The sequence below is a fragment of the Balaenoptera ricei genome, chromosome 2, assembly GCF_028023285.1.
Source record: "Balaenoptera ricei isolate mBalRic1 chromosome 2, mBalRic1.hap2, whole genome shotgun sequence".
NCBI lineage: Eukaryota > Metazoa > Chordata > Mammalia > Artiodactyla > Balaenopteridae > Balaenoptera > Balaenoptera ricei.
In genome coordinates this window covers 35,466,354-35,490,967 of record NC_082640.1, presented here as the reverse complement: position 1 = coordinate 35,490,967, position 24,614 = coordinate 35,466,354, and the positions used below count along the sequence as shown (strand labels likewise).

General features: G+C 43.6%; 1 protein-coding gene and 1 long non-coding RNA gene across 7 annotated transcripts in view; one reads left to right on the top strand and one right to left on the bottom strand.

The window, feature by feature from the left end:
• Positions 1 to 24,614, top strand: part of ADAMTSL3 (ADAMTS like 3) — a 366,780-nt gene that overhangs the window by 305,100 nt on the left and 37,066 nt on the right. For all 6 annotated transcript variants that reach the window (XM_059912342.1, XM_059912338.1, XM_059912341.1 and 3 more), the window contains exons 22-23: positions 2,126 to 2,253; positions 4,396 to 4,524. In XM_059912342.1, the coding sequence (XP_059768325.1) occupies positions 2,126 to 2,253; positions 4,396 to 4,524 (257 nt within the window). The remainder of the gene's footprint in view (positions 1 to 2,125; positions 2,254 to 4,395; positions 4,525 to 24,614) is intronic.
• Positions 7,563 to 24,614, bottom strand: part of LOC132359082 (uncharacterized) — a 52,506-nt gene continuing 35,454 nt past the window's right edge. Inside the window, exon 7 of the long non-coding RNA XR_009500722.1 lies at positions 7,563 to 8,162. This is a non-coding gene — a long non-coding RNA (uncharacterized LOC132359082). The remainder of the gene's footprint in view (positions 8,163 to 24,614) is intronic.

Here is a 24,614-nt window from a genome sequence, read left to right as displayed (position 1 = left end):
TGAGGATTTTGTCCTCATTCATAAAAAAACTAAAAAATTAATAACTTATTATCCAATTTTAGGCATATCATTAACAAAGTAGAATCCATTATCTCTATTTTCTCACTTGTGACTTCAGGAGAAAGTGAATTTAAGTTCTTTATTTTCAACGACTTTTAAACTGCTATAATAAAAAGGAAATAAAATTTGAAGAAATTTTCTTAAGTTTTCAACATTTATTCTGAAGAAATTTGAAAGAATATAAACAATAGTGAAATCATTCTCTACTGACAGTCATATAGGATGGTCCTCTAGTCTCATAAACCAAAAGATTTATTATTTCATATAGAATTAGAAGAGAAACCCTAGTTAAAATAATATGAAGCGGGGCTTCCCTAGTGGCGCAGTGGTTGAGAATCTGCCTGCCAATGCAGGGGACACAGGTTTGAGCCCTGGTCTGGGAAGATCCCACATGCCGCGGATCAGCTAGGCCCGTGAGCCACAACTACTGAGCCTGCGCATCTGGAGCCTGTGCTCCGCAACAAGAGAGGCCGCGACAGTGAGAGGCCCGCGCACTGCGATGAAGAGTGGCCCCCACTCGCCACAACTAGAGAAAGCACTCACACAGAAACGAAGACCCAATGCAGCCATAAATAAATAAATAAATAAATTTTTAAAAATAATAATAATATGAAGCGAAAATTGATACAGAATATAATAATTTATGGCACAATGTTTATTTTCTGTTCATAAGTGGTAGAATGGGTCTACCTGAATTTTAAAAAAATTAATAAAGGAGATTCGATTGACCATTGACAGATTTTGCTGTCTTTAACTTCTCCCTTTCAACTGTTTCCTTCCTTTTTTCTTATAAAAACCTCTTCCACTCTCTTATAACTAATATTTCATTGAACACTTGGGAATTTTCTATTTCTCCCTTTCCTTCCATAGCCAAAATCATGTTCAGGACCACCATGCATGTGTATACAGTTTGTACTTTGCACAGAGGTACGCAGCTGAACGGGCAAATCTCTGGCTGAAATTGAGCTCACAAATTGCCCACAAAGCTGTGAAAGGCATTGTCTCTCCAAAGGAAGGGAAGGAGGTGGACAGAAGGGAACCCTCTGCTCACCAACCCCTGAACTTTGAGGCTACATTTGCCAAGGGTGAGGGTCAACTTTTTTTCAAATTCATACAGATATCCTATAGCCTAGAAGCAGCCCTAGTCTTCAGAGTTGCTACTCCCACTGCAAATGTTTCTAACTTTTTCAAAAGAGTAGTACCTATTAAAGTTAACTGTAACACAGTAAGGTGTGGGTCAATGATGATGACAGACAGGTGAAATTCAGTATGTGTAGAACTGAGAAATAGAGAAGCAGGAGACACGGCATCACTTAGTATCTCTGAACTATACACAAGGGAATCAATGCTGATCCCTGTTTGAGATCATCTTTCCCAGTAAACCATACTATTAAGGAACAGTAGCGTGGAGACTGTGTGTGCCTAATAATCCTTGCTATACTTCTTTTGTAACTTCACCTAGAGTTTACCTTACTTGGACTATTGATTTTCCTGTAGAGAATGACACACATGTCTCACGTGGATTTGTAAGGTGCAACATTAGTGAAATTTTAATAATGACTAACAAATTATAAAAGAAAGGGAAAAATCAGATGATTTAAACTCACTATTAGTATTCAGTACTGTATTTTTCATGCTTGAAAGAAAACTATGTAATGTACCAACAAAAATTGCAGTTGCGTTTTCTTGAAATGTATAATCTTAAAATTAAACGAATCTTCCAATTCGTTTGCAATCTCGTTTGTCTTTTTTAAAACGTGGTAGATTAAGCATTGAGTCCATCCAGAAAAGTCTGTTCTCATGCAGAGTGAGATAGGATGATAGGATCTCCAAGCACAGTCCAGCTCTACCATTTCACTAAGTTTCAGCCGAGACGAAGGACTTTTCCACCCTCTAGTCTATATAGTTGTCCGCTTATAGGCAAGTAGCTTGACAACATCATCTTCTGGGATCCTTGCCAGCCCAAGGTCAATCATTTTGCTGTCTTCATTCTCTGTGAGTTGCTGTGGTTCTAGAACAGTTCGGTGTGTTACACAAGCGCATCCTCTTTCTGACTGTTCTACAGAGTCATTCTGGATGGAATGGGGAAAATACAGATACAGAAACCTACAAAGAAAGAACAAGGAATATATGGATGTTCTGTCGCTAATCATCTCGGTTCGGATGTGGAAAGTTCTTCTGTGCTGTATGCAGGTAATAATGCCCATTGTTGAAACCTGGAATGCCTGGGTTTGGTTTTGTTTTGAACATTAAACTCTGCAGCAGCAGTTTTCACACTTCATGCAACAGAATAACCGGGGGGTGGGGTTAAAACACAAATCTCTAGACCCCATTCCCAGAGGTTCCGACACAGCAGGCTTGGGATGGAGTCTGAGAATGTGCATATTTGACATGTCCCCAGGTTATGCCAGTGCTGCTGGCCTGAGGACCACACTTGGAAAACAGCTGCTCTAGAGTTTGCTTTCTAAGAATTGGGAATTAATGAAACAGGGTTTGATCGGCAGTGTTGATAGTATGGACTTTTCATTTTTAAAGCGCCACCAGCCGGCGAAAGAGAGTAATTATCCTTTAAAGGTTGATGTATACCTCGCAATGGCATACCCCCCAATCCTTAGAAACACTTTCAGGAAATTGTCATCGTATATTAGTGTAAATTGTCCCAGGATGTAGACAAAGCCACTTTAATATTAAAGTGTGCTTTTTTTATGAAGGAACATTTTTAGGTGGCAGAGTTGTAAGCAATGCTTCCTTGTGTCAGGCTCATGTTCTGGGATTAAAACTAAAATAAGAAAGTTATCCTCCAGCTCTCTGCTCTGTGGTTTCTGGTATCTATGGCTCAAATAAACTAAGGTGAGGAGAAAGACAATATCAGGGATTGCAACCCAGCATTTAGACAACTAAGCATTGATGTAGCGAGTTCATCACTTCTCTAAATAGAGGAGGTTGGGCCAGTTGATTTTAAAAGCTCCTTGAATGTGCAAGGCTTGATGCTAAGTCCCTCTCCTGGCTGCATTCCCAAGGTAGGGCCTTCAGGCCTTGATTTTCTGTGCCTTGATCCTCCTGGACTGTTCTCTCCTGTGAGCATCAGCTCTTTTCCAGAAAACCTCAGTTCCAGGGTTCTGGAATTGCTGGGAGGAATAGAAGTCTCTCTTGCAGCTCACAGATTTCCCCGTAAGTCCATCCCAAAACAGCTCAGATTCATGGGAGAGCTGGTGCAAGGTCCTCAAGGGGCCAGAGGACATAGGACAATGACAGCCCTTTCCCAGCCCAAGAGTTCCTATCTTTTCAATTCTCAGGATAGCATTTCAGTGCCCCAAGCACTCCAGGAGCAAATGGAACATTTTGTCACCCAAACATGGTCATTCCCAAGTTCTCTTCTCCAGAATACATGGTTACCAAACACCAAAATGTTGTTATTCTTTCATGTCCTATGCATTGGTGATAAAACAGATTAAAGAACTACGACGTGGCCTCTCCCTCCAAGAGCTTACCTGCTAATGGGGTGGAGGAGGGAAACCAACCGTGGCGATAGTTCTGCAGTAGAGGAATGTGGCCTTCCCTGACCCCCACATGCTCCTGAGAGACACCTGGGCAACCAGCACCTTTCTCTACCTCAACAGCCATCACCCTGTAATGATAATGGTGTCTCCCACCAGTCCATGAGTTGCTTGAGGGCAAGAATGGTTCTTTCCCAACTTCATATTCCCATTGTCCAGCCCAGGCACAAAGTAGGTTTCCTGAGTGAGTTCATAAATGAATCTGGTAAAAGTACATGGTTCTTAAAATCCAGGAAAATAAAAGTCTGTGAATGAATTCCTGATTCTTTATGACCTTGTTTTTATTATTCATCTTTTCCATGCAAGTGTTACGCAGGTTTGTTTCAAATTTTTCTTCCAGGAAAAGAGTCAGGTGGTCCCAAGCCGTCGTGTGTTTTGGTCCTGCTTTAACTCATCCAAGGCTGCACTGCAGAGATGTTATTCCTGCCGTGCCATGTCTTGTTTGCATGAACTTCTGAATTCCTTCTTTTTCAAAGTGTCAAAGAGGACTTTATCCTCAATTTTGGTTATAAAACCAAACTATCCTCACAGTCTGTATAGGGTTGTTGCAACGCCTCTTTGTAGATACCTCTTTGAATGCATCCATCTGTCCATCCATCCCCTGAGCACCTCCAGGCTGTGGATGTGCAAGTCCCCATGGGGCACCACAAGGGATACGGAGAGAGCCAGGACCCCGCCCCTGCTCTCAAAGAACTCAGCAAATCTTAGCAAATGCGGCACGGTTTACTCAGAGCAAAAGCCTGAACCTAACGTAGTTTCCTGCTCCCTTTGAATTAAGAGGCACCTGTTATCTTGTCTATTGGAAGAAATATCACCAGACCGGAGCACAGCCATCTCTCCGTCGTGATTGGAGGCATCGTGGAAGCACCCCAGCGAGCAAACGTGACCATCCAATGTCCTGTAAAAGGTGAGCGTGGTCATTTCCAGTGGGAGAGCACAAGGCCAGCCCAGTGTGGCCGGGAGTCACCAGCTGGCATTTTGGTAGCTCAGACAGCCCTACAAGCTTAAAAATCTGATTTTCCAGCACCCGACAGAGGATCTCTCTCTCAAGGGTGAGCTGACACCAGCTCATGAGACCAGTGTGTAAAACAGAATGCAGTTTAATCATTCTCATTGAGGACTATGAGGACATGTACAGGACCTGCCCTGTACACTGGCATGCTCATATTGGCAAGACCAGAACACCCTGTCCCGGTGGGCAGAGCTGCACAAAAGGCCAGCTTCTAGCAGGTGATTGCTTGGTGAGTATGGAGTCAGAGCAAGGAGGTTTGTTGGAAATCATTAGCTGTGTCCTCCAGCTGGACCAAGGCTGTGCTAGGCAAGGCCAGGTCGGAGAGTGGGAATGTCAGGGTCCCGTGGCCTAGACTGTCTGTCCTGGACTGTCCTTGGGTGAGCATCACCAGTCTGTGCCTCAGTGGCTCTTTCTGCTTTGTTTACAAGAGCAGCTAAACCTTCTTTCTAACTGACTCATTCTTTCTTTAATAGAAATGCCATTTTCAGTCTGACGTTGTCTTAATCTAGGGCCATTCTGTCTCTTTAAGCCATGGATTCTTAAGTCTTACCCCGGGCCCATGCATGCCCCAACTGAGATTAATATTATATGCTGTACACACGTACATTTTATGGGGGCCAGGAGGCCTGTGTCAATAGCTTTGATCAGTTTCTCAGAGAGACTTATAAACTCCTCAAAATTAAGATCTACTATGTTCGGGTGACCTTGCGTGTGCCTGTCATTTACTATGCGTTGATTTAATTCTCTGGGCAACTGTATTTGCCTGGTTTCCTAGTTCTAACGGGGTACCTGTAGTTGCAGCCACTTAAGATGAATCTTACCGAGGCCAGAGAGCCCAGGGTAACCGGAGGAGCCCTTACGGCTGGTCTCGGTACCAGAGTAAAGGTGCACGTAATGACAGGATCCTAGGACACAGCCATGCAGCTATAAGGCTCTCCCTCCCTGTCATTGTCAGTTAGTTAACCTGCCATGTTTCCAGAGCTGCACCTTTGGCTTCACAAGCAGTGGAAAGTTGCTAACCCCCAAGGTATTATTTTTCACCCCTTGGAAGTCCCTGCAATGTTTGGCCTACGAAGACTTTTGAAAAATCCCTCCAGCCTCCCAACTGACTCCACCCACAAATATGTGAGTTTTCTGGCAAAACACACCTACCATCACAGAACGGGCGGCGTTCTCTGGCTGCAGCAAGGAGAGAAGCAGAACGGAACTCTGTAGTTGCCAAGCCACAAATGTCTAGAGTTTCTACGGCTCTACACCTGCAGAGGATTCTGCAAAATGGATCTGACTTCTATTAAGAGACACCTCAACTTTTAACATTATTTCTAAATTTCCTACTTCCCCACAATAGTTTACAATTAGGCTTCTGGGGGGACGAGCCATTGAAAGGACTGTGGTGTACTGTTTGCTGTCGTAAGTCAGGGACTGGATTCAGTGGAAACTGTTTTCGTGAGTGAAGCCTCCAGCTAAGACCATTAATCTTGTCTTGGTTTATTCTTCGGCCAGGCCCAGTCAGCGTGTGTGCCGTCTCTGACCACTCCTTGACTCTTGCAGTCCCTTGGACCCTGTGCTGTGCCCCCTCGGGCCCGCGATGCAGCTCGGTGTTGGCAGTCTTCCTCTGCCTCTTCCCTCCCCCCCCCCAACCCCCCTTTCAGCTCTTACTAGGAATGGGCCCATTTGGTCTTGCTTTACCTGGCAGTCATCCCCTATAGCCTGCACCCCAGGAACTCATCAGGAGGTCTTTCCTTTTCAAAATAAACACCTCATTTTGAGTTATGTGCCATTTTAAATAAGCCTGCAGTGAACTTACTGTGTTTTCTTATGGGCAGAAGTCATAGCTAACTTTGCTTTTTATGGAGATTCATCTAAGTGAAGATGAAGTATTGATGAAGTTGATGAAGTGTCAGAAGACTTGGATTTTACAGACAGATCCGTCACTAGCTAGTATATGACTATAGGTGAGTCCCGTGTCTGTCCTACTCTCATCTCTAAAATAGGAAATACACTATATTAGTGGAAGAAGGGACCTGGGTTATCATCTAACTCAGCCCCATTTGATAGAGGAGGGCATTATAACATTTACAAACTTGAATACTGCTTTCCAAAATTACATTTTCATATTGCAAACTGAGATTAGATTATTACTGTCAGTCAGTGGAATGTATCAATTTTTCTCTTATTTTTCAGTTACCCTTAAAATATTTTCTACTAATCAGAGTGAGCTTATCTATTCATACCTTTTAGACAGATTCATAGTTCTTTGTTATACCCAAATATGTTTTATTTGACGCATGTGGTATAGATATCAATAGTGATTGTCCCTAGTCACTCTTATATGATATTTCTAATCATGATATTAAGTAATAGAACCTGAGAATCTGCATTTCTAAGGGTTAAAAGTTCTAAGTTATTTGCGAGAGTTATTTGTCTTATTCTATAAAAAAAAAACTTTCTTCTAAAAATGAGAGGGGTGGGGAGTTTAAACTGTACCCTCCTGCCACCTTCTGGTAAGAAAGGAAAGCTTGTCTGAGGAGAATGACCAGTAAATATCAAGAGCTGTATATTTTATTTTTTCGTGTGTTAATGCTTAGCAAGAACATTATTTATCCTATAATTTCGTGTTAGGTGTGTATTGGGTTGCTTGTTTTTCTTATTCCTTAAGCTCATTAGAGGTGCAGCTGATCTGAGTCTCTGCTCTAAAGTGTTCTTGTGTGTTGGGCTCCTCTTTAGTCTCCAAGAAACTCTCTTGGCCCACAGGTTGGAATGGAGTTAAGCTAGGAAGATGCTTTGGAAAACAGTTTGGCAGTTTCCCTAAAAGTTAAACATATGACCCAACAATTCCACTCCTAGTTATATACCCAAGACAAATGAAAACATATGTTCACACAAGAACTTGTACCCAAATGCTCATAGCAACTTTATTTTTAACAGCCAAAAGGTGGAAACAACTTAAATATCCATCAGCTAATGAATGGATAAAGAAATTGTAGTATATCCATACAATGGGATTTTATTTGGTCATAAAAAGGAATTAAATATTGATACATGCTAAAACATGGATGAATCTTTAAAAATGATGGTAAGTGAAAGAAGCCAGACACAAAAGATCACACAGTGTATGATTACATTTCCATGAAATGTCTAGAGTAGGCACATCCATAGCGACCGATTAAAGGCTGCCAGTGGCTAAGAGGAGAGGAAAATGCAAGAGAATGGAGAGTAATGACTAATAGGCATGGGTGTCTTTTTGCGGTGATGAAAATGTTCTGGAATTAGATAGTACTGATGGCTGCACAACTTTATGAATACACTAAAAAAAAAACATCGAATTATATACTTTGAGAGGGTGAATTTTATAGTATTTAAATTATATCTCATTAAAATCATAATCATAATCCTCACAATATACTAGCATGTAAAGTTAAAACTTACGGCACAATCATATATTTTATTTATGAGTGTATGACTGTATGGCAAAAATATACAAACATTCATGGGAAGGACATATACCAATGTCGTCAGGATTGTTGGTACTCCTGGGAGAGAAAAGAAGAAAGCAAAGTTTAGGGACAGAACTTTAGCTGTAGGTGTAATGCTCTATTGCTTAAACAAGAACTAAAGCAAATAAGGCAAATTGCTTTCTAGAAAGTCTAAACTTACTAGCGATATAGATTTAAGCCCTACACCTCTGTCATTTCTGAGTTCCCCATTGATAGGAGAGGATGGGGGAATAAGTAGGTAGAAGGTACAAAGTTGAGTGCACACAGTGTGTGTACAAGCAGATGGTGGGAAGCAAGGGTGTAACCAGGTAGCAGCAGGGTCTTGGTGCTCCATGAGATGAATAGAGAGAAGGTAAACCATTCATACCTAAGAGATGCTGGTCAGTTTCAGAAGAAACGTATTACATAAATTTAAAAGTATCTTCTTAATCCAGAGACTTTTTTAGGCTTAAGATGCTGTGAAATATACCTAGAGTTTTGTTGATGTCTAACTGAATTATTAGCTTTCTTTACTGGCTTTAATGATTTCCCTTACAGGGGAGGACTTTGAGAAAATGTTTGTGGTGCAGCAAGTTTATATGCTTAAATTCCTGAACACAGCCTCATGTGTCTGACAATTATTTTCCTCCGACAACTACTGGTTGACATTATGCAGTGTGGAACTCAGTCGCAGTGATTTAACATCTTTAAGTCACAAATCCCTTTGACCACCCCCCACCCCCCACAAAAAACTCTCTCTCCAGAAAAATACATTTACCCACAACATTTTCCATATAACTTTCAGAATACTTAAAGAGAAAACCTGAGGATAATCTGCTTCCTCTTGTTTTATGAACCGAACATTTTAGTGCTTTTGACCATATTCTAAATTAAAGCTAATTTATTTTGCTTCATCTCTAGTTTTTGAAATGTATCCCCTCTTCTGTACTATGTTTATCTCTTATTTACACCATATACAATCCTTGAAATAGCTAATATGTTTTAAAGTATGTTTAAAACCTCTTCTGCCACTCAAAAAGCCGACCCCCCTCCCTTGTTTTTCCTACTTCTGCCTATGATACAGAAATTTTCCCACCATTCTCCTCTCTGAACCCTATATTCAATCAAACAATCAATCACAGATGGTTGGAAATTCCATCCATCTTTGCATCCATTTAGCAAGCATTCACTAAGCATCTACTAAGCCCAGTCTAGTTCCTTAGTGTACAGAGATGAATAAGATCTTGTTTTTGCAGATATATAGACACAGAAACTATGACATAGCAAATGCAAAAGTATAAGTGTTTATGAAGACACACGGAGGAGAGAAGAGTTAAGGCTCCCAAAGGATCGGAGAAGGTTGACAGAAGAGATGACACTATAACCAGGCCACTTGGAACAAAAAGGAAGGCCATTTTTGTTGAAACAGCATATATGCAAAAGCACAGAAACATGAGCGCTCCTGGCTTATTTGCAAAACCATAAGCAGATCCACGTGACTTAAAGCAGAGGGTGTGAGGGAGAGTGGGAAGAGGTGGGTTTGGAAGTATACATTGGGACCAGATTGTGAAGGGCTTTTAATGTCACGCTAAAACCCTTGGACTTCCTTTTATTGGAGGCAGGGAGGCAAAAATTTTTTGTTTTTATTTTTTGGCTCGGCTGCGCAGCACGTGGGATCTTAATTCCCTGACCAGGGATCAAATCCGCACCCCCTGCGTTGGAAGCGCGGAGTCTTAACCACTGGATCGCCAAGGAAGTCCCAAGAAATGTTTTAAGTAGAGTAATGGTATGACCCAATCTGTGTTAAAAGAGAACATTCTGTCTACAGTATGGATGCAAAGTTGGGGAGAAAGAAACTGCAGAAAGCCATAAATTAAGCTCAGTGAAGTCGCATCGCTGGTCATTGACTGGACTGTGGAGCCAGTCACTCAAGATATTAAATTAGGATTCCATGCCTCTGGAGAGCTTATCCAAGGAGAGCAGGCGTATCAAGCAGTTAGCAATGGATGTGTCATTAATTGAGGATCAGGGACACAGTCGTCCCCAGGCTAGGGCTGGGACGTTGGCACAGAGGTAAGTCAAACATGGAGAGAAACCACATTGCAAAGAGCTAAGGATTATATGCTGACAGGCAGCATCTCAGTAAGAAACATATTGAAAAACCATCAACACTCATCACCCCAGATAACAATAACTTGAGTACCTAATATGTGTCAGCTTGAATAGGCTATGAGGTGGATATTATCATTATCTTTGTGTTGCTAAAGAGTAAACATGCTCAGGGATGTGCGATTACTTTTTTTTTTTTTTTTTAAGATTTTTTTGTTTTTTGACGACCATTTTTAAAGTCTTTATTGAATTTGTTACAATATTGCTTCTGTTTTATGTTTCGGTTTTTTGGCCGCGAGGCATGTGAGATCTTAGCTCCCTGGCCAGGGATCGAACCCGCTGCCCCTTCATTGGAAGGAGAAGCCTTAACCACTGGACTGCCAGCGAAGTCCCTACGTGCAGTTACTTACCCTTGTGTATATATGTAACAAGTGTGGGAGCTAAGATTTAATCCCAAGTCTGTGTGACTCCAAAGGAACTGGAGGGAGAAGGAGGCTCTGGGCTTGAGACAGCAGAATGGGGACCCAGGTGGTCTAATCAGAGAGGAGAGTGTCAAAGCAGAGGTCTGAGGCAGGACTTAGTAAGTGCTGCAGCTTAGGGACAAGGTGTTAGAGGCTCAGGTATGAGCAGCAGCCAGGGCCCACTGGAGAACTGTCCCATGGTGGGAGGTCTAGGATCCAGGCAGAGTCCACGGAGAGGCTGGCCTCTCGCCAGCCTGCAGGATGCCAGCCAGTGTTAGGCCAGAGGTCTACCTGAGTGTGCCCCCTCTGTCCCCAGGAGGATTGAGGCCCCACCTTGATGCATGCCTCGCCCATCACTGCTGTAGCAAGAAAGGAACATGGCGAGTCATGCACCGTGCAGTAATGACTTCCCACTGCCTCACCTAACCCTTGATATACTTGCCCCAGGCCTCTTTGTACTCATACTTGGATTATGTAAAGCAATTGTCTGTTCTTTGAAGATCCTCTGAAGATTCTGAATGCTCCTTGGAACATGATTTTCTTCTCCTTTGATCCATCTCAATCTCCCAGTTGGAGGAAACATGAATCTCTACACAGTCAAGAAGTAGAAGGAAATGCTGGCATAAGGTAGCTAGATGCGCAGAATGAAAAACAGAAAGGGCTATTCAAGCACCTATCAAATTTCATACTTATTGCAAAAAGCCATGTGCTTGGGCTTCTGTGTCTGCAGAGACTGAGTCCCAACATGCCTTTTTTTTTTTTTTAACTTTTTTTTTTTTAATTAATTAATTAATTAATTTATTTATTTATTTTTGGCTGTGTTGGGTCTTCTTTTCTGTGCGAGGGCTTTCTCTAGTTGCGGCGAGCGGGGACCACTCTTCATCACGGTGCGCGGGCCTCTCACTATTGCGGCCTCTCTTGTTGCGGAGCACAGGCTCCAGACGCGCAGGCTCAGTAGTTGTGGCTCACGGGCCTTGTTGCTCCGCGGCATGTGGGATCTTCCCAGACCAGGGCTCGAACCCGTGTCCCCTGCATTAGCAGGCAGATTCTCAACCACTGCACCACCAGGGAAGCCCCCCACCATCTCTTGAAGCATTCAGACCACAGCTCTCGTGGCCAGTCCTGTCATCAGCAACACTTCTTTCCTCCCCAAATATCTATTCCCCACTCGTGTCGTCAGTTGCACCAATATGTTTCTCTGCCCTGAAAACTTCACAGACACCCAGCCCCGTGTTAACCTTCACCCCTTCACATTGTAAAAACAGCTGACCCACAAGGCCTTTTATCATGTAATTTCACGTTGTGCCCATTTACTCTCTGTCCTCCAAATAGCCATGCCCCTTTCTTCTATGCACCATAAATAGACCAGTGGAGAAACCGAGCTTCAAACCGTAGGTTCCATGGAGCCTTGTCAGGGACCCCGAACTTATCTTTCAACCCTACCTACCCTCTCCCACAGCATACAGTACAACTAAGAGACCTCCACGTTTCTGCAGTTTTGTGAATTGGACTTCCTTATATATATATTAAAAAAAAAATTAAGAATCGGTTCTGCTACTGTTTGAAAGCCACTGGTTAGAACACTAGCATAGGGCTTATGACTCCCAAACTAATGTATAAGCTCTCTGCCATGATAGGTTTTACCCCCATGGTTTTTTCATTACCACAGTTCTGATACGAAGACACATTAAGCCCACCTAAATTGTAATGACTTGGTCCTGGGGGCGCCTGCTGGATACTGATCCTGTAGGCAGGGTTCCTCCTGGGCTCCTTCTCTTTGCTTTCCGACTTCAGGTCTTCTCCTGGTGATCTTCTGAAGCTCAGGTTTCTAATGTGACAAGTTGCTTCACTCCCCCGGGTCTCTGAGTGGTGCCTTGGGCGGGCCCTGTGTCCTCTTGGCTCCTCAGATGCTGTCGGAACGGAAGCTAGAGTGGTCGTTGCTGAGCTCCCCAGACCTGTCTGAGATCTGCTAGGGAGCAGTTGGGGAGCTTTTCTTTAAAGGCAGTAAGAGGCAATGCCTCAAACCAATCGTATCTGCTTATCTTGTTAGAAAGGCCCTACTTGCTCTCTGCCCCCCAGAGCTCTCACCTTTAGCTCTTTTATGCTCTGAGATCCCCTGGACATGGATGGAAAGCTCAGGATAGCTGTGGAGGCTGGAGGAATCCTTCTCATGTTAAACACACAGAACCATCAGAAGCCCTCGGATGACTTGTTTGTCCACGTTCACTCCTCTGCCCTAATTGCGCCTTCCTAGAGAGAGAGCAGGGTGCACAGGACCCACAGAAGGTGGGGACTTGAGGAGAGGAAATTTAGTTGGAATTCAAACTCCAGAAATTTTAAAAAGCTTCTCGGTACAGCCTGAAAAAGGCATTCAGGAACTATTGATGTTAGAAAAACAGTCACTGTGAGGAGAACACCCCACATTAGGGTGCGATAACAGAGGACCGGAATAGAATTTCAGCATCTTTAGTAACATCCCAATTTAGGAGCCCCTCTGTTTCTTCTTATTTTTCATTCATTTATTCCCGCTAGTTATGTATTTGATAATTGAACACCCATGTGTTCATTTTCATGACTGACAGACAATCTGCTCAAGCCATTTTATTACCATGGATAGTGTCAGTTCAGGCCTGGACATCACCTCCGACCCCACCCCACCCTGCCCTGAGAGAGTCTGATTTAATTTGTCTGTGGTATGGCCTGAGAATCAAGGTTTTCTAAAGCTCCCGAGAAGATTCTAATGTGTAGCCCAGGTTAAGGTGAAGAGCCAGTGCTTTAGCCAGTAAGTGGGGCCAAAGTGTCTCCTGGAACTTATCTCAAATGTTATCTCAAAATGAGAGACTCTCCCTCAGGAAACAGTGGGTAACAAGGAGTGAACCAGAAACTGGGGTTAAATGGCAGGGCCGGGGCCATGCTCTGGGCTCATTCTGAAGGTGGAATAGGCATGTCAGCATGTTCAAAGGTCCACAAAGGAGGAATCAGCTTCAGTGTCAGAGGGGGTCATGGAAGAGCGGCCTTAAGATGGCTCTTTAAGAATTAGTAGAAATTTTCCAAGTGATAAAAGAGAATAGCAACTAAGTCCCCAGTGGAGAGAAGGCACGTAGAAAAGCTTAGCGTTACCCACAGCGAGGTGAGAACGGTGAGGCTCCCGGGGCTGGAGGATGAGCTGTTGTGAGCAGTGGTACCCATACATTGAAGGGCTTTTGTGCTTTTCTCCTCCAAGAAGTGTCAAAGCTATGGAGCTAGGAAAACTGAATCTTACTCCCCATCACTCCTAAGGAGAAAGGAACTGCTCAACAGGGTAAGTGGGGCAGCTCAGAGACACAAGAGAAGCGTCAGTGCCTTGAGGGAGGAGGAAAGGGAGGCTTGGGGAGTCAACCAAGCCTTGAGAGATCACCCCGGGAGCCCCACTGACAGCAGCCCACACGTAGTTCCCAGGGTTTGCTGGTGGCCGCAGCAAGATCAACTTGTAGGTCATGGTGTATGACTTCCAAAGAAGCCACACATTGAATGTAGCTTTTAAGGAACGTATCAAAGCTATTTGTCCATCCACGTCGCAACGTTACATTGATAGATTACCAAAATTGATGTTTATCAGGAAGGGCCTCCGAATGTCCCAAGATTATCCCCATTTGAGCTGCTGTTGAGGAATTCCCTGTGCTGGGCTCAGTGGTTGTCACCACTTGTAAACTCCAGCATGCATCCCTGCGCTTGATTTGCACCAGCTTTGACTTTGAGTCTTGTTCTTCAGGGAACCACTGGAGGTTTTCGGTTTTCAGATAATATATAGAATAACTCTCAGGGGTCCTTTCTAGCCTATAAGCGGGACCCCAGAGGACACTATCCAGCATTGAACTGTGTAGTGCTTGTGAGATACGACTGTTGGAGTTAAAGAGAACTGCTCAGTCCCAAGCAAAGCAGGAGTCCAGGGTTGCTGAGAGGTCAGGGATGACCACACCAGGAAGAGGACTTGCTGGCACCCTTCCTCTATGGCAAAATAAACACGTTTTGAAAACCTTTGAGGAAAAACTCTTGATTATGGAATTGGGGATCGATGCTATGACCCAGATTGTTTCTAAGGTCCTCAGATCAGATTACTTGGGGACCTGATTATGTCAATCTGTTAACATAATTCTACTAAAGCGGAAGTACTTCCATAGCTATTCAAGAGAATTCTGTGAATGGTAAAAGCCAGAGCCTTATATTTGGAGGAAATTCTGGATATGGCCTCATTGAAGGGTAATCCTTTATATCCAAAAAACATAGTTACATATCTATTGCCAAAAGAACAAAAGGGTATGCAGTTAACTCAAAAGAGGAAAATGCCTTGCAAAATGTACTGCATTGTGAAGATCTACCCGCCAGTCAAGAAGGATATGTACCTTTTGTGCTAGGAGCTTTGAGATATTCTCTTTGACACTGAAACCGTGAACTCTTGTTCATTTGTTTCATCGATTAGTAATGACTCCCTTTGTGTTTTGCCTACACTGTGTTCAGTTTGCCTCTAATCTTATAAACTGGCAACATCATTTCTTCCCATTCCCTGGAGGTGACTACTGGTAGCTTAAATGTTCAGTTTTCATCTGTGGAAAAAATACAGTATGAGTGTTGAGTAGCTGGAGGAAACAAACCAATGAACAAAACATACAAGTGTAATATATGTGATACATTGATAGAAAAATCTAGCATTTTAGAGCAGTCTGAAGAGGCCAAGGATTTTATAGTATAGACTATTTCATGAGCCCTTCAAGGGTGAAGGAAATTTGTCTTTAAACAGTGACTATTTTAAAGACACCCCAGAGGTGCAGACTTTTTGCAACACATGTTTTTCACAGCCCCTCCAGATCTGAACTTTTTTTCCATAACATTTGCCTTTCAAAAATGATTTCAGCATTGTGGAAACAGAACGTTGAATGTTTCCGAGCTGTTAAGTCTTGGGGGAAATAGCCTGTCTTTGAGGTTAGATAAATAAGTTTAAACTATTTCTGACATTTTATGGCTGTTTCAACAAAGCAAACATTTGTAGGTTTGAAAGACCATAAAGAATTCCATCCGAGTTTCCCCTGGCCTCTGCAGTTCTTTGAAAACATTCACAGGTGCAGTGTTGCTCTAGGTGTTGAGTTGCAGGGTCAGCTCCTTTCCTCAGCGCTGGAGACCTTTGTCTCCCCTTTACATCGAAAAAGTCGCCAAGTTTAGTTTTGTTTTCTGAAATTCCTTATCTGTGTAGAACATTACTATCTGTGTAAACTCAGTATCATACCCTTGCCATGTGGAGGTTTAGGTTTAAATTGTCTCTGACCCCTGTCAGTTCCAGAAAGGTTTGGAGATTCCAAAGCCTTCTGGAAGTGACTTCGGATAGTTCTTGGGGGCTTACACTGCCCTGGACCCTCTGCTTCTCACTCTCTCTTGCACCGACCTGGTACGGTCTCTCTTTTGCCCTCCATCAACCAAGGATGACAAACTCACTTCCTTGACTGGTTTCTGCTCATAGGAGGACATCCATTAATACCAAGCATTTGGCGAGGTTTTCAAGCCAGGCCGAAGATGCAGGGATCATGGCAAAGGCATGTCATGACTCAGCCCTTCTTCTCCCTGTTCTCCTTCACCCTCAGCCTTCCTGTCCTCACCCCTAACCTCCTGGGATCGCCATAGGAACTCTAGATTCTTCTCTCCCTCTTACGCAGCCCCTGCCTACGAATGCACGCGTCTAAACCTTGCAAGATATTCTGAAGGAGAAGCATCACCCTTTTTAGAAGACAACCAGAGGGGCTTCCCTGGTGGTCCAGTGGTTAAGAATCCGCCTTCCGATGCAGGGGACACGGGTTCAATCCCTGGTCGGGGAACTAAGATCTCACGTGCCGCAGGGCAGCTAAGCCCGTGCGCCACAACTACTGAGCCCGTACGCCTCAGCTAGAGAGAAGCCTGTGTGCCACCACGAAGAGACTGGGCACTGCAGCTAAGACCCCATGCGGCCAAAAAATAAAAATAAATGAATTTTAAAAATAAATATTTTTTTAAAAATGAAATGAAAGAGCTCTAAAGCTTAAAAAAAAAAAAGAAAGAAAGAAAGGAAAAAGAAAACCAGAGTTATATACTGTAGATCAGAACAATTCCTCTGACCTGTAGTTTGTTCCATTCAGTTTATTTCAACACGCCTGCTGTGTGTAAGGCACTGCTCCGGGGTTCCTGAGGTCAATCTGCATGTCTCAGCCCTGAGGAAACTCGCTGGCTGATGGTTGCCTGAGGCCTCATACGAAGTGAGAGGCCCATAGAGTTTGTTTCCTTAGATTGCTGAAAAAAGATGCCGACTCCTGAGAGGAGTCTTACCCTCCTTGTACTCTGCTGAAAGCCTAACGGTGGGAGAAGCTGATGTTCAGCATGCCAGCAAAGCTAGGACCCCAGCACCTAGAGGAGTGCGGGCACATGGTAGGCACTTCCAGAGCATTCAGTGGATGGATGGATTCTTGTCTGCATAAAGGTGTAGGCGATTGTTGGTGGGGGGACAGTCTGAGTGGCAGATGTGTCGTCTCCTACACCAAGTGATGTAAGCACAGGCATGGGAGACTGAAAGCAACTAGGAAGTCATAGAGAATCAGAATAACTAGTGACCAAAATGGACTCCAAAAAAATCATGCTGGGGGATTTCCCTTTTTTAAAAAATTTCTGCTGAACGGTAAGTTCTGCTGAGATGAACCGCAGAATTCCTGAGCACAGCGTTCACACCACCATCCTCACCAGCCCCTGCTCTGCGTTTCAGAACGACTGAGGTGGGGTGTCTTCAGGGAGCACCCTGAAACGGGAGCTCATTCCCCTCGTGGAATCACCTGCAGCTCAGACTTCGGGTCGGCTGAACTGCGGAGAGGCTCTGGAGGTTGTCAGGAGCCCTGGGTAGCCAGAGGAGCCTGGTCACTCCGAGCTGGTGCGGCCAGAGCAGGACGGCACTGCAGGAATTGAGACTGCGCCCCGCTAGATGCTCTAAGGTGACGTCCTTCCCTTAGGGTCTCAGCCAGCCAGGGGTGTGAATGCAGCAGAACCTGTTTCCTAAGGCCTTGAGGACCTTGGGGTGAGCCCCATGACAGGCAACAACCCCAAAGTCAAGTCCTCCTCTACAGCTGCCTTAGCTTAGGCTGTTATACCAAAATACCATAGACTGGGTGGCTAAAACAACAGACATTTATTTCTCCCAGTGTTGGAGGCTGGGAAGTCCAAGGTCAAGGTGCCTGAAGGCTCAGTGTCTGGTGAGAACTCCTCCTGGCTTACAGACAGCCATCTTCTCATTGTTTCCTCACATGATGGAAAGAGAGAGAGATCTCCAGTATCTTCCTTTTGTTTTTTTATAAGGGTACTCATCCCATCATGGGAGATGCACCCTCATGAACTCATCTAAAGCTCATTACCTTCCCAAAGCCCCATTTCCAAATGCCATCCTATGGGCGGTTAGGGCTTCAACAGATGAATTTGGTGGTGGAGGTGGGAGGAATGAAGCATGAACATCCAGTCCATAACAAGAGCCTTGAACGGTTTTTTTTTTTATTATTATTATTGGAGTATAATTGCTTTACAATGTTGTGTTAGTTTCTGCTGTACACCGAAGTGAATCAGCTATATGTATACATCTATCCCCTCCCTCTTGGACCTCCCTCCCACAGCCGCCCCCATCCCACCCATCTAGGTCATCACAGAGCACCAAGCTGAGCTCCCTGTGCTATATAGCAGCTTCCCACTAGCTATCTGTTTTACACATGGTAGTAGTGTAAATATGTCAATCCTAATCTCCTAATTCATCTCCCCCTCCACTTACCCCTTCGCGTCCGCATGTCCATTCTCTATGTCTGCATCTCTATTCCTGCCCTACACATAGGTTCGTCGGTACCATTTTTCTAGATTCCACATATATGCGTTAATATACGATATTTGTTTTTCTCTTTCTGACTTACTTCACCCTGTATGACAGTCTCTAGGTCCATCCACGTCTCTACAAATGACCCAATTTTGCTCAACATTATTAGAGAAATGCAAATCAAAACTACAATGAGGTATCACCTCACACCAGTGAGAATGGCCGTAGCCAAAAAGAGCCTTGAACGCTTTCAATTCGACACACTCTTCTGAGCACCTCCTACAAGCCCAGCTGACAGCAAGGAACTCCCAGAAAGCCACAATACTGACCATGACATAACGTGGTCAATGCGATAGTGTGCACACGAATAAAACACTGTAGGAACTGGGAGGAGTAGACAAGCAGCTCAGTGTGGGAGGTCCCAGGAGGTGTGACCAGGCCCATGAAGATGAAAAGGTAGGAACATTCCAGAGTGAAGAGCATGAGTGAGGACAGCTGGCATGCAAGGGCAGGCTTGCTGCAGGACACGGAATTGGCTACGGTGTGAGGTCTGTGGAAGGAGAGACCGGGCAGGAGGGTTGGAAGGTGAGGCTAGGAGTGTGGCTGGAGCTAAGTGATGTGGAGCTGACAATGCCAGGGCCACGAGCTTCTGAAGGCAGTCAGGGCCCAGCACTTTGCTCCCTCTGACTTTGCATGAAGAATTGTTGGCCCAGGAGTGGGATTGCTGGATCATACAGTAGTTCTGTAATTAGTTTTTTAAGGAACCTCCATACTGTTCTCCATAATGGTTGTCCCAATTTACATTCCCACCAATGGTGTAGGAGGTACTCAATACTCTATAATGACCTATTTGGGAAAAGAATCTAAAGAAGAGTGGATATACCTATATGTATAACTGTTTCACGTTGCTGTACAGCTAAAACTAACAGAACGTTGTAAATCAACTATACTCCAATAAAAATTTTAAAAAAACAAGAATTGTTGGGAAGTAGGGAATCCAGCTAAGAGGTTGTTTCAGTAACTAAGGCAGGAACTCTGGCCCTGAGCCACAGCACTGACCATGAGAATGGAGAAGAGGAGATGATCCAGGAACATCCTAAGTTAGAAGTGATTTTTTTCTAACTTGGTGGCAAATGAAACATGGAGGATGCAGAGGCGAGATCCGAGCGTGGCTCTGAGGCTCCGAGGTGGGGAGGTTGGATAGATGTGGTGCTGAAATGATGATGCAGAAGAAGCCTACGGGGAGGTAAGAGGAGAGGGAGAACGAATTTGCTGTGGGACTTAACTGCGTTTGAGGCACCTTTGGGACTCGTGGATGGGAGACGTCCAGGAGCTGTTGGTGTTGAACTCGAGGGACAGGTTCAGGTTGGACAGGCGGATGTGGGCGTTGTCAGCATAGGAATTATCACTGTGTTCTTAAAAGCTGATGAACTTGGCCAGGTTAGTTGTGTAGAGTGAGGAGGAAGAGGTCGGGCCATATTCTGCTGTGGTCTCACCCTCCTCATTGCAAACTTCTTATCTCTGACATGTTCTTTTGGAACACGATGATGCCAGTTTGTTCCCAGAGGTGCGTGCTGCTCTGGCCATTTGGCCATCTGGGTTGTTTTCATACCTACCTTTTTTGTCCAGACGCCCATGGTTACAAGGGTGAGAGAACCACCTCGAACTGGCTCAAGAAAAATAGAGAAGTTACTGGCTCTGGAAACTGAAAAGTCCTAGGGTGCAGCTAACTTTGGACACATCTGGATTCAGGAACATAAATGATTTCATCAAGAATCTGTCTGTCTCTGGCTCTCAGCACTTGTTTGTTTTCCATTTTTTTTGAGATGATAGAGGCAGATCACGTAGTGCCATATAAGCCATCATAAGCACTTTGTTTTTTATTCTGAATGAGGTGGAAGCCATTGGAGGAATGACATGATCTGACCTACGTTTTAGGAGAAACACTCTGGCTACCATGTTGAAAATAGACTGTAGGGAATCAAAGAGTGAAAGGAAGGCCAGTGTAGGAGCAGGGAGAAGGGTTAGGAAGATTTTGCAAATTCCAGGTGAGTGAAGCCACCTTTAGATAGGCTGACCTTGACTCCACTCCCCCCTCCAGCTACTGCCTCATTCCTCGATTTCCATCATAGCAAAACACCTCAAGAGTAGTTTGTACGGTCTCCAATTTCATCTCCCCTCATCCTCTCGTGAGCTCACTCCAGCCAAGTTTATCCGCACCACTCAACCTTCAGAGCTGTCGTCAAGGTTACCAACAGGCCCACCATGTCAGTCTGTGCATTGCCAATTCATTGGCCAATCCTCAGACCTTTTACTTGGCCCTTTGACAGTGATTGCATTTGACAGTTGCTATTCCCTCCTTCGTGAAATATTTTCTTCTCAGCTTCTGGGAAACCACACTCCCGGTTGTACGCCCACCATATCACCTGTTCCTTTTCAGCCTCCTCCGCTGGCTTTGCCTCACATCTCTGATCTCTAAGTCAGGGTACCTCAGGACTAGTCCTCAGACATTTTCTGCTCTCTAGCTGTACTCACTCCCTCATCAATCTCATTCATGCTCAAGGATTCAAATGTCATCTGTATGCTGACAACTCCTAGATTTGTATTTCCAGCCCAGACCTTTACTCTAAGCTCTAGGTGAACAGATCCAAGTGCCTGTTCAGCATCTCCCAGTGAATATCAGATGTTTCAAACCTAACTTATCCAAAACTGAATGCCTGAGTTTTGCTCCCAAAATTGCTTCTTCATGGAGTTTTTCTCTGAGTCTCAGAGAATGGCAGTGCCTTTATTTCAGTTGCGTGAGCCTAAAATCTTGACATCATTTTTGACCTGCATTTCTCTCTGACATAGCCCTCTATCCATCAATCCCCCATTCCCCAGAGAAATCTTTCAAAATATATCCACCTTCAAAATATATCCAGAATCTGAACATTTCTCACCACTTCAGTTGCTACCAAGCTGCTCCAACCCACCATCATCTCTAGGCTGGATTGTAATCACAGCCTCCTCGCTGCTCTCCGTCTCTGCCCTTGCCCTCTACAATCTACTCTCAACGTAGCAGTCAAAGTAACCCTTTAAAATCAAGAGTCAGAACACACAACTCTTCAAAGCCTTTAGAGTAAAATCCAGAGCCTTACAATGACCTATAAGGCTCTCTATGATCTGAGCCCGCACCTGACCTGCCATTTCTCTGACCTTGCTCACATCCCTGCAGCCACAGTGTTCTTTTATCTTTTTCCAAAATAAGAGAAGCATGCCCTGAAGTCTAGTCTGATGAAGCCTAGGGGACTGCTTCTCAGAACAATGTTTTCAGATGCAGACTATATATTTTAAAGAAAACCAATTATAATCAAAATACAGATATCACAATATTAATAAAGCAAGTATGCGATCTAATAATATATGTGTTTCTTTACTAATGCATTCAACTGAAAAGCTAACATTCGTCCAATAAATACCATAGTTTTGAAGTAGTGATGGTATAAAAGATATTGTGAGATATCTGTAAGAATTATAATGTGATATGAAAATATCTGTGATTTCCATTGGCTGCAGCGTCCATGGTACTGCTACCTTGGTTTGTTGCTTATGTTCATAGTTGATAGAAATGCTAAATCTCAGCTGGAGTAAGTGGAAAGGTCACAAACCCCTGAATTCCGTCTATGGACCTACATGAGGTTCAGGGACGCCATGGTAAAAACCCTGCTTCAGGGCTGAAGCGTGAGCTGTTCTCTCTGCCTGGAGTGCTCTTCCCCGAGGACCCCGCGTGGCTTGTTCTACCTCGCTGAAGGGCTTTAGTGCACCCCTTTTCAATTTAGAATTCACAGCACTGTTGCTTGCATGCTTCTTATGATAGAGGCATAATGAATAAGCCAATACGTGTGAAGTGCTTCAGGGTCTCTCACTGTAAGAGGTTTTATAATTTGAGAAAACTCCCCTTAATTGGGACTAGTTGGAGGAGATAAATCTGAATATCCTTAAATTGTAAAATATTTTCAAACTTAGTGTTGCTTTAAAAAATGTTCAGTTACTCAAGAGAGAATGACTTAGCAGAGGTCTTAAAGGAATCCCTTTAATTAATAAATAACAATTTAAATTCACATATACGGAGGCTAGTTAAGTGTTTGAAGGGATTTCTGAAATGTTTCACATTTTTTGCCTCAAAATATTTGTGGAGGTTATTTTCCTCCCAGTTAATACCACCCTTTTCTAAATTACCACAGATTCCAAAATAATAGCATCTGAATTTACGAAGATTTTTAAAAATAGAGTCAGCATTTTATCTTTGCCATTTGGAAGAGAACACTGGGGTGAATAACCAGGAAGTCATGCTGACGTATCTTTGGGATATAATTTTCTTCTGGTAGGTCCGTTCCCCAGTTCACTCATTTATGCATTCAGCAAATATTCATTTGTCTACCCTTTGCCAGGCGCTATCCTCATGATCTACTGGAGAGGTGAGAGATTAATGCAGTAATAATGCTCAAGAAGAGTGCTGGTCATAGGAGGTACATAATAAAAGTGAGTTGAATAAATATATAAAGTGACAGGTGGGTGGATAGATGAATGGATGAATTTATCTCACACATATCTTTCAGCTGAAAGGAATCCCAAGAGAAATTTTTTTTTTTTACTTTTTTTTGTTTTTTTTTAAGTAATGTGTTTTTTTTTAAATTTTATTTATTTATTTATTTATTTATTTATTTATTTATTTATGGCTGTGTTGGATCTTCGTTTCTGTGCGAGGGCTTTCTCTAGTTGTGACAAGCGGGGGACACTCTTCATCGCGGTGCGCGGGCCTCTCACTATCGCGGCCTCTCTTGTTGCAGAGCACAGGCTCCAGATGCACAGGCTCAATAATTGTGGCTCACGGGCCCATTTGCTCCGCGGCATGTGGGATCTTCCCGGACCAGGGCTCGAACCAGTGTCCCCTGCATTGGCAGGCAGATTCTCAACCACTGCGCCACCAGGGAAGCCCCCAAGAGAAATTTAACCTAGTCTCTCATCTTTACTCTTGACATTTTTGAGCAGTATGGTCTGAGGCTTTCAGGAAACCACAGATTTACTTCTGTGGTCTTTAGGCAGAAAAGAGGGAGACCTGATTTGCTCTTCCTAATGTTACCCTTTGAAATAAAAATAAAGTGTGTAAAAGAGATACCAAGTATAGTCAGCACTGGGAGCAGAGATGCTGGTTGGGATCTATCTAGATGGGACCAGGAGGAATTTCTGCTCATTAGAGCTCTGAGTCAGAATGCTGAGGTTAGGCAGTAAAAATGGCATTGAACTAGCACTCAAGAAGCACAGGAGAGCATCCACTGTATTACCAAGGTCAATCTTAGGTAGTGTATGTGCTATGTCCCCAAGAAAATCTAGAAAAGCAAGATGATCCATTGGTTGTTCAGTAGCATGTTTTTCAATCTCCACATCTGTGTGATTTTCCAGGTTTCCTCGTGAAATTAACTTCTAGTTGCATGGGATATCTTTTTGCATCCCTTCACTTTCAGTCTGTGTGTATCCTTACATCTAAAGGGAGTCTCTTGTAGGCAGCATGTGGATGGGTCTTGTTTTTTCATCCATTCAACCACTCTATGTCTCTGTGTTGGCTTCTATAGAGATGAAGCAACAAGCTTACTCAGTTTTGAAGGAGTAGCCTCATGAAGGAGATGAACATTGTCATTGAGCTCTGCTTCAGCTCCTGGTTGTCTCTCTAACCTTTGTGCTTGTCCAAGCAACCTACTACAGTAAGTCCCCTGCATATGAACGAGTTCCGTTCCAAGAGCGCGTTCGTAAGTTTAATTTGTTGGCAAGTCCAACAAAGTTAGCCTAGGTACCCAACTAAGACAATCGGCTATATAGTACTGTACTGTAATAGGTTTATAATACTTTTCACACAAATAATACATAAAAAACGAACACAAAAAGTAAAGAAAACATTTTTAATCTTACAGTACATTACCTTGAAAAGTACCAGCTATATCACTGCTGCTTTTACGCTTGCTTCCAGACATCCTGGGCTTGAAATAAAGATACTGTACTACTGTCCTCTATACAGTACTGTACAGTAAAGTACACAAAAACACAACCACTTGTAGAAGATGC